This window comes from Bos mutus, chromosome 12, assembly GCF_027580195.1.
Source record: "Bos mutus isolate GX-2022 chromosome 12, NWIPB_WYAK_1.1, whole genome shotgun sequence".
Lineage (NCBI taxonomy): Eukaryota > Metazoa > Chordata > Mammalia > Artiodactyla > Bovidae > Bos > Bos mutus.
The window spans coordinates 54513126-54528718 of NC_091628.1; the positions used below are offsets into that span (position 1 = coordinate 54513126).

Below are 15593 nucleotides of genomic sequence, written 5' to 3' on the forward strand. Positions count from 1 at the left end.
TGTACAGCTACACAATGAAATGTCATGTTTATTATCTTAAACCGAAAATGCATTAAGTTACACCTGAAGAAAGCCTGGGCTTCCCCGGTGGCTCAGATGGTAAAGAATCCGCTTGCAATGTGGGAAACTTGGGTTCAATCCCTGGGTAGGGAAGATATCCTGGAGGAGGAAATAGTTACCCACTCCAGTATTCTTGCCTGGGAAATTCCATGGACAGGAGCACAGTGGGCAAAAGTCCATGGGATCACAATAAGTGGGACAGGACTCAGCGACTGAGCAACTAAGCACAAAGAAAGGTTAAAGACATTTAAGTATGACATTATCGTTGCCTCTTATTGTATCAGCCTATTAATACTTTCCACCACTAGATGTGTCAAGATGGCAGAAATACCAAGAACTGATCAATGCCTTGAATAAAACAACGGGGAAGGCTTACATTTTTCAGTTGCTCTCTCAATGAATGTCTCTCCTTGTTGTATTTTTGCTGTTTTTAACTAGGTGATGAGGCGCACCCACTAGCCTTTTTCATTGCAGGGAATCTCCTTTGGGGATTCAGGAGGGAAGTAAAATAGAAAAGACAACTGAGCCAAATCACGTGGGATCATAGTTTTCAGTGTATCGAAACTCTTTGGGTTAAAGAGTACGCCGCCCCATCATATTCTTTTACTTGCTAGAGAAACATGCTTTGTGTCTGGTGGGAGATACACACGGTAGGTCAAGTGTGGTTAACCGGTTATTGAGATCGTCTTACTGCACACAAAGCGAATCTTTACTGTTAAACCCTTTGGAATTACTGATGTGAATATGACCCTAGAAGAGTCCTATATTATTTCATTATCTTCTTGTATCCTTTCAGTAACCTAGTGCTCTAGGGGCTCCTTTCCTCGGCGAGATACATGAGTATGGCTGAAGACTCCTTGTTGGACTCTTAAATCTCTTATTAGCAAGAAGGGGACAAACAAAACAACCTAAAATGATATCTCTTAACTCACTAATGGTTTTTGAATAAGTCTTTTAGGAGTGTCCTAGCATTGTTCTAGGCTGGGTGGATAACAAGACGTGTGAGGAAACACGGTGACCTGTCCTCAAGTGTTCCTGGAATGCGTCTCTTTTATCCTCGACAACGTGACTCTGCCTGCAAGCAACCCTTCGGACTGAAAAGACCAATCAAGGACGGTGATAATTTTTTTTCTCCGCTCCTTTAGCCACCACCCACTCCCGACAGGCTGACAACCTAGATCGCTCCCCTGGACTTGCCTGACTTTTCCATTTCATCCCACCCAGCAAACCCCCCCCTCGCGACGCGGATGGGACGCCGGAGGACCCAGCGAGCATGCGCGACCATCCCGAGCATGCTCAGTAGCGCGCGCGGCGCCCCGGAGCTTCGCCCCCAAGCTGCGGCCGACGCGGAGGTTTCCGCGGCTTCTGCGGCAGCGACGGAAAGTGAGGCGGCCCGGCCGGGCGATCGCGGCCGCAGAAACAGAGGCGGAAGAGTCGCTGAGGCGACGACGTCGTTGAAGGGGGTGGCCGAGGGGGCTGAGTGCCGAGGGGACTCACCCACTCGGAAGCCGGACCCCGAGCCGGGCAGGATGGATCACCACCAGGCGGGGACTGGCCGCTACCAGGTGGTGAGTTTCTGTCCCCAGCCCCGGCCTCCTGCGCCTCCCGGAACCCCGGGATTGTCCCCCCACCCCTCCGCCCCCCGTGGATTCCAGAGCCCCTTTCCACCGGTTATCCCCGGTGGGGCATGTTGGATGATTTGTTTTTGGCTCTTCTGGCAGGACCGTGCTTCCTTCACATCTCTTGTATTGGAGCCTGCCTGTGGATCCTTTGAGACCCTTCTTTCTAGACCCAGGTCGTCTTTTAGGTCCTTATCCTTCCGCTGTTAGACATCGCCCCCCGCCTCCTTTTAGAACTTATATCTCTTTTATTTCTCACTTTCTCGATCATTTCGTCATGCCCTGACCCAGTTACTTCAGAGATTTTCCAGTGGATTGTGTACTGGAAATGAGTTAACACACCTGCTGGGAAGGTGATCTTCGTCATAGATGGAGTGGGTGGGAAGGAGGGAGAGGTAAGCACTAGGTGGGGGGGGATGTGGATTTGGCTTAAAAAAAAAAAGTGTGGGTTTAAAAATTGCGCAACTGTAGAGAAAGTCGTGGGGCTGATCTATCTATTTCTTAGTCCTAGTTAACCTTGTCATTTTGGCCTTTTCTGTTTTTATTAGAAAAACGACTTTTTTTTTCCTATTTTTTTTTTTAATTGGTGGGAGGGGAAACAGGAAGTTTTCCTAAAAATGCTCATCGTGTTTGAAAAATTAATTTTCTTTAAGTACAAGGTTTTCCAATTTAACCATATTAATCCTTTGTAAGTTGAAATGAGTGAAAAGTGCCCCTCTGTGTTTTCCCGTGTCCGTTTTTCTAGTATATATTTTTCTTCTGACACTAATTCCGATGGTGTCATTGGAGAGTCTTAGGTAAACCCTGTTTAAAAATGGACTCAGCTGTAGTTGACTATTTCCTTGCAGCTAGGTAGCATGTTATTCTGTAAACTTTGAGGTGGTAATTTAGTTAAGCCTATTTTCTGAGGGAAAGGAGAAAAACGTTAATTATGGAGCACCGATGGTACAATTGACAGTACTGTTTGTAAGATTTACAAATCTAGATATGTTAGTGCAGATTTCATATTTCAAATCTATTTACACAGGTGAGACTTATTGTGAACTAAGAATTTCTATTAATAAGTGTACTTTGACAAATATGAAGGGTCCTGAAAGTTAAAATCCCAATGTATGTAGTTTTGTGGTATATATATATGTATATTTTAAGATAAAAACTCATTATGCATCAGTTTCATCTGGTTTACATCCAGTAAAACCTCCAAATGTTGTATGTTCATTTGGAATTCTGTAAAATGGGGTGTGGGGGGTATACCACAATAAAGTTATTGATCTGAATTCTGTAAAAATTCATCAGTATTTTCAGAATGGTTTGGAAAATATTGCTGCCAGTATGGGAAGACATTTTTCAAGTTGTTAGTGTATACACTTTTGATGGTTTGTTTTCTTTTTTTAAGGCATATTCCTATTTTTGCAGATGTTAGTAAAAATAAAATATTGAATATTGTTACCAGTGGGTTTATTTCTTTTCTCTAATCACTTTTCTTTCATTTTCCTATTTGTTTCCCTTTAATAGTGTTAGCCGATTCAAATTCTTTCTCTTTGGGGTTTTGCTTATAAGAATCAACCATGTTCTCATATACAGATCCCTACTCAAAACATTATTAACTGACGTAACTATGCTTTAAAGTAATTTATTATAATGTCACATTTGCTTTCAGTAGCTATGGTTAATTGTTATTTTTAAGAATTCCTAAAACCAAAATGTTGGAAATTGCTCTGTGATCTTGAAGATACTTTTTCTCTACAACTCCTTTCAAAATAGTGGACAGTATGATATTTTATTGCCCTTTTTTTTCCCTAGGTGGATATGTGCCCCACATAGACTTTGAATGGGTGGAGGCAATCTTTCAGAGCAGAGGGCAAAAATCTGCCCTTCTAAAGATACTTCTTGATTCAAGTAGGTAGGATATCACCTTCCTTGTAAGGTGAAGTGTTTGAGAATCTTAGTACAATTAAGATTTTAATTCCAGTTCCTATGTAATTACATGGTAATTTCATCTGTCTAGAATAGCTCTTGGTTTTGTTGAGAATGGCCTGATCAATAACTTTATCTTGGTATATTCCCCACACCCCTGACCCCTCACCCCCCATTAGAGATGTGTCCTATGCAGACTTTGAATGGGTGGAGGTATTCCTTCAGAACAGAGGGCAAGGGGAAAAAAAAAAGGCAGCTGATTTGGTTGGCAGTAAGCTAGGGACCAGTCTACAGCTCTGGCTTGTGTAACTAACACAACTGTTGTGTGGCTGGCTTTTGTGAAAACTCTGGAATGATTAATAACAACGGAGCAATGAGCAGTTTCAGTTGTCAAATGTTTAGAGATGACTAAGTAGAAGACAGGAAAATATGCTTGGTGGCGAAATGGTATATACGATGTTAATTTTCCACTTATTCATAGAGTTAAAATTTAGTTTTCCGTATTGATAATTGGGGCTTCCCTGGTGGCTCAGATGGTAAAGAATCTGCCTGCTATTTGGGAGACTCAGGTTCCATCCTTGGGTCAGAAAGATCCCCTAGAAAAGGGGATGGCTACCCACTTCAGTATTCTTGCTTGGAGAATCCCATGAACAGATGAGTTAATGGTGATGCCTAGGACCATCAGAATGACTTACTGTTGTTAACGAATTCACAAGCTTTATGTGAAAACTACTTTTTCTGTGATCTCTGCTCCATCGTTAAGTGTCTAAATTTTGTTCAGTAAAACAGTGTTTACAATGTACAGAGCTAAACATATAAAAACCTTGCCTTGTTACCCTTCTAATTTCAGAAAAAGCCATGTAGTTCCATTGTGTTATGGGAAGCTGACTTTTGTTTGGTAGGAAATGGGCAGTGGTGCCAGACTGTGAAGTAGTTGACTTGGCTTGGAGCTGTTATGCCACATTCTGACTTTGATGTTCTCTATTTTAAAGGACTTGTGTACTTGAACCACCAAGCTGACTGCTAAGTTTTCAAAGGTATTCTGTGCACAAGTTAAATTGGCACTGTTGATTGCAGCAGTAGTTTTCCAAACTGGAGCGAGCATTCAGAATGAAGATAATAGATGGTTTTAGAAGAAATAGAATACATATTAGCATATGTGTGTGCTAAGTCGCTTCAGTTATGTCTGACTCTTTGTGACCCTATGGACTGTAGCCTGTGGGACTCCTCTGTCCATGGCATTCTCCAGGCAAGGGTTTTGGAGTAGGTTGCCATTGCCTTCTCCATGGGATCTTCCCTGACCCAGGGATCAAACCCCAGGCCTTTTAAATCTCCTGCATTGGCAGGCAGGTTCTTTACCATTAGCGCCACCTGGAAGAACATATATTTGTATATTAAAACTGTGAGAGCTTCTGCCCTGAAGACAATGGTTTGAATTTGTTTAACCTAGCTCTTCCTAAACCACAGATTTTTAGAGACAACTTTGATGAGAGACAACTTTGATTCTATTAACATTTCCAAAATGTTAGTTTTCTATAAGAATGGAGTATTCGTACTATGATATAGATGCTTTGCTCTAACATATGGTGAATTAGAGTTGCTCTTGATAAATCAGCTGGGAAGGAGGTTGACTATTAATGATTAAAGAAAACCCTCACATCTTTAATGTCATCTGAGCCTATAGTTAGGTTGTGTTGATTACAATTTGTGAGACCTTGGCTTAGTTATCTAACATCTTAAAGCCTCAGTTTCCTCATATTAGTACCTACCTCATTAGGATTATTATGAGAATTATATAATGTAATATATGTATAAAATATAGTGTAGAGATGGATATATAATAAATATTATGAATAATGCAAGGTAAATAAACTATAAAATGTTACATAAATTGTAGTTTTTGCTGGTGTCTGTGTTTTTGTCTCTTATTTAGCAACATGAAAATCAACTAGCTCTTTGTTGTCCATGTCAAGAACTCTGAAAAATCTTAAGATTTGATTTTGCCATATTTACAAGCTGACAATTAGTCTGTTAATGTTTCATGGTTGCTGGCAGACAAACAGGAGACTCCCAGGTCAGAAACAAGTGACATTACTAGTCACAGCACTGCACACTCATGAATGTCAGCCTGTTTGTGCTGTCTTTCCTTGTAACCAGGTCCCATGAGGATGATGGGTCTAGATGGATGCACATAGTAGATCACAGCTAAGGAGCTCAGGACCAAGGGGCCAGCACTTTTTTTTTTTAAGCAAGCTGCAGGCATTATAGCAAACAACAAACAAGCTAGTTTACGTCTCCCTGAGAGGCAGTTGTCAGCTGTGGTCACCTTGACCTTCTTTGTTGCCTGTGTGACTTATTAGAAGAATCCTCGCAGTATGGTGAAATGGACAAGCTTTGCAGACTGTCACACGCAGTAAAAATGTGCAAGGACAGTCAGACCCCCAGCTGGCTGCCTGAGCCAAGAGTACAGGTTCTGGGTGAGCTGTGGCTTTTAGGTGCAGCCATGTACTTTTGTTTCAGATTTAAAAGAAATATTTCAGTCTTTTACTTTATGTTTCAGTTTTTCCTTCCTCTCTTGTCCCAGCCAGATTACTTGTCACTTGTTTGTTTCCTTTGAACTTACTAATATCTTTTATCTGATCTACATTCTTCCCACACCTCTTTTACATCATCAGGGTCCATTGCTTAATCTAGGTACTTTTCGTTCTTTTCATGCTTAAGTTCTTTTATGTTGACATTGTGAACTTTTCCTTGAAACTCCTTCCTCATTCCTGAAATGAAGGAGCTCTCTCCTCCGCCTGCAGTGCAGGAGGCAGAGGAGATGTAGGTTTGATCCCTGGGTCAGGAATATCCCCTGGAGGAGGATATGGTAACCCACACCAGTGTTCTTGCCTGGAAAATCCCATGGACAGAAGAGCCTGGTGGGCCACAGTCCATGGGGTCGCAAAGAGTTGGACGTGATTGAGCAACTAAGCACTGACTGCCCTGATTTTTCTTCTCTCCATGAACTCACTTTGTACTTACTCTTCAAATGTTGATATCTTCTATGGCATGGACTGTTGTAATAGCCTGCTTAGAACTTTCTTCCTTCATCTAATCATCCTTCGGTATATGCTTGCACTGCATGAATTGTAGAATATAAATTTGATTTTCATTTCCTTGCTTAAAAATCTTCAGTGGCCTCATTGAATCTCCCCCACCGCCCAGTTTAATATGAAAACTTTCAGGGACTTCCCTGGTGGTCCATTGGTTAGGACTCTGTGATTCCACTTCTCGGGGCATGGGTTTGATGTCTGGTCAGTGAACTAAGATCCCACAGACCACACAATGCAGCCAAAAACAAAACAAAAACTTTCAAATATATTCAAAAGTTGAAAGAATTGTACAGCTAACTTCCATATACCATATACCAGTTGTTGGGCCTACATTTCTCAGTTCAATTCAGTCGCTCAGTCGTGTCCGACTCTTTGTGACACCATGATGTGCAGCCTGCCAGGCCTCCCTGTCCATCACCAACTCCCAGAGTCCACACAAACCCATGTCCATTGAGTCGGTGATGCCATCCAACCATCTCATCCTCTGTCATCCCCTTCTCCTGCACTCAATCTTTCCCAGCATCAGGGTATTTTCAAATGAGTCAGCTCTTTGCATCAGGTGGCCAAAGTATTTTAGTTTCAGCTTCAACATCAGTCCTTCCAATGAATATTCAGGACTGATTTCCTTTAGGATGGACTGGTTGGATCTCCTTGCAGTCCAAGGGACTCTCAAGAGTCTTCTCCAACACCACAGTTCAAAAGCATCAATTCTTCGGCCCTCAGCCTTCTTTATAGTCCAGCTCTCACATCCATACATGACCACTGGGAAAACCGTAGCCTTGACTAGACGGACCTTTGTTGGCAAAGTAATGCCTCTGCTTTTTTAATATGCTGTCTAGGTTGGTCATAGCTTTCCTTCCAAGGAGTAAGCGTCTTTTAATTTCATGGCTGCAGTCACCATCTGCAGTGATTTTGAAGCCAAGAAAAATAAAGTCAGCCACCGTTTCTACTGTTTCCTCATCTATTTGCCATGAAGTGATGGCAAATTCAGTTTTCTAAATGTTGAGCTTTAAGCCCACTTTTTCACTCTCCTCTTTCACTTTCATCAAGAGGCTCTTTAGTTCTTCTTCACTTTCTGCCATAAGGGTGGTGCCATCTGCATATCTGAGGTTATTGATATTTTTCCCGGCAATCTTGATTCCAGCTTGTGCTTCTTCCAGTCCAGCATTTCTCATGATGTACTCTGCATATAAGTTAAATAAGCAGGGTGACAATATACAGCCTTGACATACTCCTTTTCCTATTTGGAGCCAGTCTTGTTCCATGTCCAGTTCTAACTGTTGCTTCCTGACCTGTATACAGGTTTCTCAAAAGGCAAGTCAGGTGGTCTTTTATTCCCATCTCTTTCAGAATTTTCCACAGTTTATTGTGATCCATACAGTCAAAGGCTTTGGCATAGTCAATAAAGCAGAAATAGATATTTTCTGGAATTCTCTTGCTTTTTTGAGATCCAGCGGATGTTGGCAATTTAGTATTTGTGTTACTGTATCCATCTTATTTTTTGAGCTTTCAGAATAAGTTGCAGATATCGGTGTACCTCACTGAAAACCACATGCTTATCATTAGCCTACAGTTAACTGTTGCTTTTTGGTTTTTGTATAAAATTGACATATAGCGAAATGCACAGATCTTCCGTGGCCTATTAGATGAGTTTTGACAAGTACATACATATTTGTGTAACCCAAACCACTTTTAATATATAGAGCAGGGACCAGCAAACTACATTCTAACCCTTGTTTTGTAAATAAAGTGTTATGGTGGTGCAGCTGTGTCATTCATTTACAGTGGCAGAATTGGCTTTTGAGGTAGAGCCCAGAAAGCCTGACATAATTGCCTTTCTGCCCTCTATGGCAAAAGTTTACTGACCATTGGGACAGAACATTGCTGTCATCATAGAAAAGTTCACTTGTGACTCTTCCCTGTTGATTCATACCCACCAGGTGATTGTTATGCTCTTTTGTTTTTCACTTCAAATTAGATTTCCCTAATTCTAGAATCACACAGCATATGGTCTACCAAGCTTCTTTCACTCTGCATGCTGTTCAGGAGCTTGATCCATGTTACTGTGTGTATTGGTGCATCCCTTTGTATTGTTGATGGTGTTTCATTGTATGGACATGTATGACTGTTTGTTTCTCCATTGCTCTGTTGATCGACATTTGGGTTGTTTCCAGTTTTTGGCTATTACAGTTAAAGCGGTTAGGAATCTTCTAATGCGATCTTTCTGTGGTTATATGTTTTCATTTCTCTTCGGTGAAATTACTGGGTAATAGGTAGATGTATGCTTAATTTTATGAGACATCACCAGACTTTTTTCCAAGTCTGTGTTCCATTTCCACGTGTACCATTTTACACTTAGACCACCAATGTATAGAAGCTTTGGCTGTTTCACCACCTTGCCAAAATTTTGATGTTTTCAGACTTTATACTTTTAGCCATTTTAGTAGGCTTACTGGATTTTGAAGTATAAATTTGTGTTCTTTTTTTAATAAGTCTTTTTAAAAAATTGCTTACTTTTGGTTGTGCAGGGTCTTTGTTAATATGTGGACTTTTCTCTAGTTGTGGTGCTCCAGCTTCTCACTGCAGTGGCTTCTCTCCTTGGGAGAACGGACTGTAGGCACGTGAGCTTCAGTAGTTGTAGCACACGGGCTCAGTTACTCGGTGGCACGTGGGATCTTCCCAGACCAGGAATCGAATCCGTATCCCCTGCATTGGCAGGCAGACTCGTTACCACTGAACGACCAGGGAAGCCCCTAAATTTAGGTTTTTAACGTGCAGATTCCTTGACTAGACCTTGCCATACCTATACAGTGCTGCATCTTAGCAATCTCCCCCTCCCGCTTAATTTTTATGCAATAACCACTGAAGTCCGGCAGGACATACTTCTTATTAGCTTCGACCCTAATATCTTCTCTCATGCTTCCCTGACTTCACATGTGTTTGTTTCTCATCTAAAGTTCTGTGCCAAAACCCTGTGGTTTCTTTTGCTCTATAAAATTCTGTTCCTAAATGTAAAAACTCCTATGAAATTATAATTGGAAGAGGAGGCAGGGTGAGTTTCATGGATATGTCATCTCTCCATCACGGCAGAAGGAAAGTTGAGAATCACAGTGTCAGAGAACTTGTTATTCTGAATCGTGTTTTTGTGCTTCTTTGTGTACCTTCTAAGGTGCTTCGGGGTTCTGGGAATGTCTGATTTTTATTGCCTCTTTAATATAGATTTTAAACTTAAAAAAAAAAACTGTGAGGAAATGCACACTCAGGTGTGTTTAAAACCAGGTTTAATTTGTGTTGCCAGGGTAGTTTGTTTTTGGACAGACCCCACATTAAAGTTTCTCTGGCTGTTTCTGTGCATGTAGCAATAGTGGCTAAGAGTGTGTCATTAGTTTGCTTGAGTACAACTCATTTAAAAAAATTATACAAACAAGTGAGCAACCTTAGAACGCCTGAACAATGCTGAATCAGATGCTAGCCATCACTTACGCATATTTGAGCATTCCATGAGCTAATAATGGTGTAGTGTTTGTGCAGTCACAAGTAATTGCATTGGGATTATGTCCTAAAAATAACATTATAGATAGCATATGTGCATGTTGTATGTTTTGAGCACCTCTTGTCAGATTAATACTTAAAGCATGGGAGCAGTTTTTAGATATCATTATTGATTAACTATGAAACCAAGGTCCTATAACTCATTTATTCAATATTAATTTTAAAGTATCTCTATCTGCCAAATTCTGTTTTAGGTACTGGTGAACAAGACAGTTCTTGTCTCATGGCTCATACTTTGTTGGAGGAAAGGCAGGTAAATAAGTAAGCATAATTTCAGATAGTAATAGGTGGTTTAAAGAAAGTGAAGCAGGATGCTGGAATAAATAATACATTTTATCAATAATGAAGTAGCAATAATATTTTAGAACAATAATATTTTTTTGTGTTATATCAAGAATATGCTGAGAACTCCGCTGTGTGCTTTTACACTTAAGAGCATGTTTATTCTTTAGAATAGTTCTGTGAAATAGATAACGTCATGATCCTCATTTTGCAGATGGAGAAAATTGAGACATAAAGAGGTTAAATAATAGGCATGTGTATGAATCCAGGTGTGATGGATCTGGTATTCAAATCTTGATGCTTTAGTTTTATATTGTTTCATAACAAACTACTCAAAACAAGCATTTTATTATGTTTCAATTTGGCTGTGATCAGTAGAGCGGTTCTTCTGCTCCATGGGCTGTTAACTGGGGCTCCAGCCATTTGGGGACCTGATTGGATTGGAATATTCAAGATGACTCTTACTCCCTTCACTAGCCGTTGATGGTGCCTAATGACTGGAAGCTCAGCTTTGACCGTTGATCATTTCAGTTCTCCTCTGTGTGTGTCCTCTTCATGCTCCCTCCCAGTGTGACTGTGGCCTTTCACATCACAGAAGGGAAAACGAAGCTGCCATTCCTCTTAAGGCTTGGACTTAGAACTCCAGAATGTCATTTGTGCTGCATTCTGTTGGTTAAGAGACTTCCCTGGTGGCTCAGACGGTAAAGTGTCTGCATACAATTCAGGAGACCCGGGTTCAGTCCCTGGGTCAGGAAGATCTCCTGGAGAAGGAAATGGCAACCCACTCCAGTACCCTTGCCTGGAAAATCTGATGGACGGAGAAGCCTGGTAGGCTACAATCCATGGGGTTGCAAAGAGTCGGACACGACTGAGCGACTTTACTTTCACTTTCTATCTATTGGTTAAAGCAGCCATAAATCCAGCCCAGATTCCTGTGGGAGCGTCTGTTGCACTTCACGGACTTGGGCTTCCGTAGTTGTGGCACACGGGCTCCCAATGCAGCTGAATAAAGAATGAAAGAAAGGAGGTTTTTTTCTTCTTAAAGAATTTAAAGGTGACCATGGAGCATTAAGCCCCAAGCATGAGGCTCTCCACTGGCTGGGTCCATGTGACTGCCCTGGTCACGTGCTCCTAAAGACACCCCTGAAAGGCATTTTACTGTGAGGATAGTAGTGGTGGTGGTCTGGTCTAGTGGTCAGCACACGTTCTGTAAAGGACCAGATAGTAAGTATTTTAGGCTTTCCAGGTCATGTGGTTTCTGTCACAGTTGGGTACCAGATTGGCTGTTTCAGTGCAAAGTATCCAGCTTAATATATAAGCAAGTTAACATGGCTATGTTCTAAGAAAACTTTATTTACAAAAACAGATGGTAGGCTGAATTTGGCTTGCTAGCTGTAATTTGCCCACCCTCGATGTAGGTGAAAGAGGAATGTACCTCGTAAAGGCCTTAAGTTTGGGCATGTTGCAGGATGCTTCTGACAGATTATTATTTCATTCAGTCTTGAACTAAACCCTTAGGAACTGTGGTAAAGTTGTTTTGCATCACTTACTTCTTGTAACTGGTAATCAGGCAAGCACCTGGTCTATCACTAGAATTGGTGTGGAGACCCCAATTACAATATAACATTTCCTGTGAAAAAAGCAGAGACTAAGTTTCTCATGTCTCATAGAATCTTCATTCTGTTAGAATGGTCACATCATTGAGGCCATTTAAAACACAGGACCGCCTTCCCAGTACTCTCATTTTCTGTTTCATTTTTTTTCTGTGGTACTTGTCACCACCTGATATTTTCAAATATTTATTTGTTTAATTTCTGCCTCCCCCACCCCCACCGTGTATAAGCTTCACAAAGACAGATCTGTTTTGTTCATGGCCATGTCTGGCATCACTGACTCATGGCCATGAGTTTGAGTAAGCTCCGGGAGTTGGTGAAGAACAGGGAAACCTGGGGTGCTGCAGTCCGTGGGGTCGCAAAGAGTTGGACACGACTGAACGACTGAACTGACTGACTGATATCTGTCAGTATCTGGCATACGGTAGGCAGTTAGGAAGTATCTGATAAGAATGACTGAGTGATTGGTGTTAGCTCAAGACCAGTTCCATAGATTCAAAACCTTGTGTCTGTGTTTTTATTCTGATTCTCATTTTTATAAGAATTCTTTTGTTTTTTTCATGCTGCCGAGACTTGGACTCTCTCAGGTTGTGTGTGTGTGTTTTGCATGACCTTCTAGCTTAACATATGCTGCTTAGTGTTACGTGTCTCTTTTCCTCTCCCTTCCCCCACTCCTTCTCTACATGCACACGTGCACACACACGCGATTGGTTAACATATGCTGCGTAGTGTTAGGTGTTTCTTTTCCTCTCCCTTCCCCCACTCCTTCTCTGCATGCACGCGTGCACACACACTCGATTGGCCCCCTAGGGTTGTTCAGTAAGGAACTCATGGAGCCGTGCGCAGTGGCTCTGCTTAGTACCTTCACTGACTGTGGAATAGTGGGTACTGCTTTTATTTTCCTTATCTGTCTTATATTGACTACTTACAGAGTATTTTCTTTTTATTCTTTCTTTAATGTCACATCTACATGCTAAAACACTGATTGTATGTGTATTAATAATATATTGTTTTAAAAGTTTATATATATTCTACATGCGGAGGCCTGACTTAAGCTTAAATAACTATGGAATACATTCTGCTGACCTTATTAAATGTAAATTTACTCAAAAGAGCATTGTAGTTAGGGCCAGCCTATCTATCATGTGATTATAAATCATCGTCTGTGTTTTCGTGTTACGGTTTCTTCCAAAAGTTTGGTCACTTAGCTGGAATTAAGGTGTGGGTAAGATTCTTGTTAAAGACATGCCAAGTGCAAGTTGGGAAATGCTGCAGTAGTCTGAGGTTTACTATCAGATTTATTTCAGGGTTTTGACTTGCCTGCTTTTAAGATTTGAACATCAGTACTTTAATATTTTAAAAGTTTAGGAATGTGCTGTGGTTTAGGTTCTCTGTGGTGTTTCTCCAGAATTACCCATTACATTATGTAAAGAAATTGGGCTGTTTGGCAGAGGCTTTGAGAATAAGGAAATAAACTGGATAGTTTTACTTCTTTATGAATTTTGAGGCTCTTGGGACTTGTGGCCTGTTGGATGCTAGACTGAAGAAACCCAGTAGTTTCAAAGCACATTTGTTCTCATTTGGGTAGAGTGTTCACTTATGTCGGGGTGACTTTTTGTGTGATTTCCCCAAAAGGGGAAGGATGAGCACTTGAAATAATACTCGACCCTTTAAAATTTTTGTTTGTAACCTTAGAGAACAGTATGAGTCCCTGTTAACTTCTGTCTGCTTTATTTGTTCCTGCACTGCACACGTGCGTGTTTTGAACGCTAATGTTTTTGTTTTCTTACCTTGCACCTTGCCGGCCACCACTCCACACCATGCTCCCCTTGCCTTCTGGCTTTGGAACATATTATTGCCCTTTTCTCTTTTCATTCTTCTTCTTCCAGGATGAATTTCTATTCTTTATCCAAATCTGTTTAGATGTTCTTTTCTCCAGAAAACCTTCCCTCTTCCTCTGCCTCCCCAGCTCCATTTCCTCCCTTTCCTACCAGATTCACTGTATGCTTTTAACACTGTGCTCTTATCACAGTCTTTGCTCCATGGTATGCATTTTGTAAACTCAATGCGAATTAGGGCTTAGGTCTGTCTTATTTATAATAGTATATAGTGTAGTTCTGGGCCCATTATATAGTGCATTGTAAATGCTTATTGAAATAAACATGCTATTTCTGAATGAATTCAAGTATATCCATGAGATTACTGGTATATTTATAAAGTGAATAGATTTCCAGAGTTCTTTTATGTAAAAGTGACATTATATTGCCCAGCCCATACAGTGATATTTTGGATGTCCATAATTAGAGTATATACTTTGTTTTTAGAATAGTGCAGAGAAATCTGTTTAGATGAATTCTGGTAGTTTTACATAATTCCTCATCTGACTGGTGACTTGCATTTGCAAATAATTAACCATGGTTAGATTCTTTGGTTTACTTATGGACAGAAGGAAAATGTTTCCAGATATTGTGAAAGCAGGGATTATTTTCTTCAACCACCTCATTTTACAGAAGACTGCCCGAGGGAGGATCTGTTTAGGGGTTTTCAGCAAAGCTTGGAGGACAGATTTTATTCTCTTACGTATAAACATTATCAGCTGAGTTAAAAGCTGGGAAACGGAACTTTCATTATGGTTGCTTTCCTTTTATTGATGGCCATACCAGACATGGCGATACTGCTGGGCTTGACTGGTATAGGAAGAACCTGGTAGTCACTGGCCAGCCGATTGTCGATATCCCAAAACTGTGTAATCTTTCAGTGGGCTGGATTCAGCTTGTGAGTGAGTTTTCTTTGACCAGCATATGTTTTTTAAAATCAAAACAATGCAAGCATACAGTTTCAAAAGCTAGAGTAGAAAAAGACAATGAGGAACATCAGTCCTCCTTTCCCAGGCCTGGTCCTCCAAGCTTCTCCTCAAAAGAACACAGTCTTTAACTGTTTTAGCTGCTTTGGTTATTTAACTTTGTATTTTTAATGCAATGATATTAAGCTACTACTTGATTTGTTTGTTCTGCTTCGGTTTCTTCCATGACCTACTTTTTCTTCCCAGATCATCTCTGTAGTCTCACCTCATAGGTTCACATCTTGGCTTCTCCCTTAAAGCACTGTACCCTTGAGCTGATTACATAACTTCTCTGTGCCGCTTCCTCACCAGTAAAGTAAGGATATAGTGTAGCTACTTCCCTTACTAATAGTAGATAGAATTATTGGGAAGAGCAAATGTGTGAAAGGCTCCTAACATTTGGTTAAGTCGATAATTAGTATTTACATTTTATGACTATGAAAGCATTGTTCACTAGTGAGTCAAAGTGGTGTGCTGTGTATAATTTTTAAAATTTTTCATAGGGTTGCCTAGTTTTTATGTCTTCATTGTTTATTTATTTTTATTGAGATGTAGTTAATTTACAGTACTGTGGTAGTTTTAAGTATACAGCAAGGTTATTTGGTTGTGTATA

The 15593-nt window shown here is 40.7% G+C and overlaps 1 protein-coding gene across 1 annotated transcript in view; it reads left to right on the forward strand.

Moving 5' to 3' along the window:
* Positions 1 to 1277: 1277 nt before the first annotated feature.
* Positions 1278 to 15593, forward strand: part of NDFIP2 (Nedd4 family interacting protein 2) — a 71496-nt gene continuing 57180 nt past the window's right edge. The window contains exon 1 of the mRNA XM_070380647.1: positions 1278 to 1628. Coding sequence (XP_070236748.1) covers positions 1308 to 1628 — 321 coding nt within the window. The 5' untranslated portion in view covers positions 1278 to 1307. The remainder of the gene's footprint in view (positions 1629 to 15593) is intronic.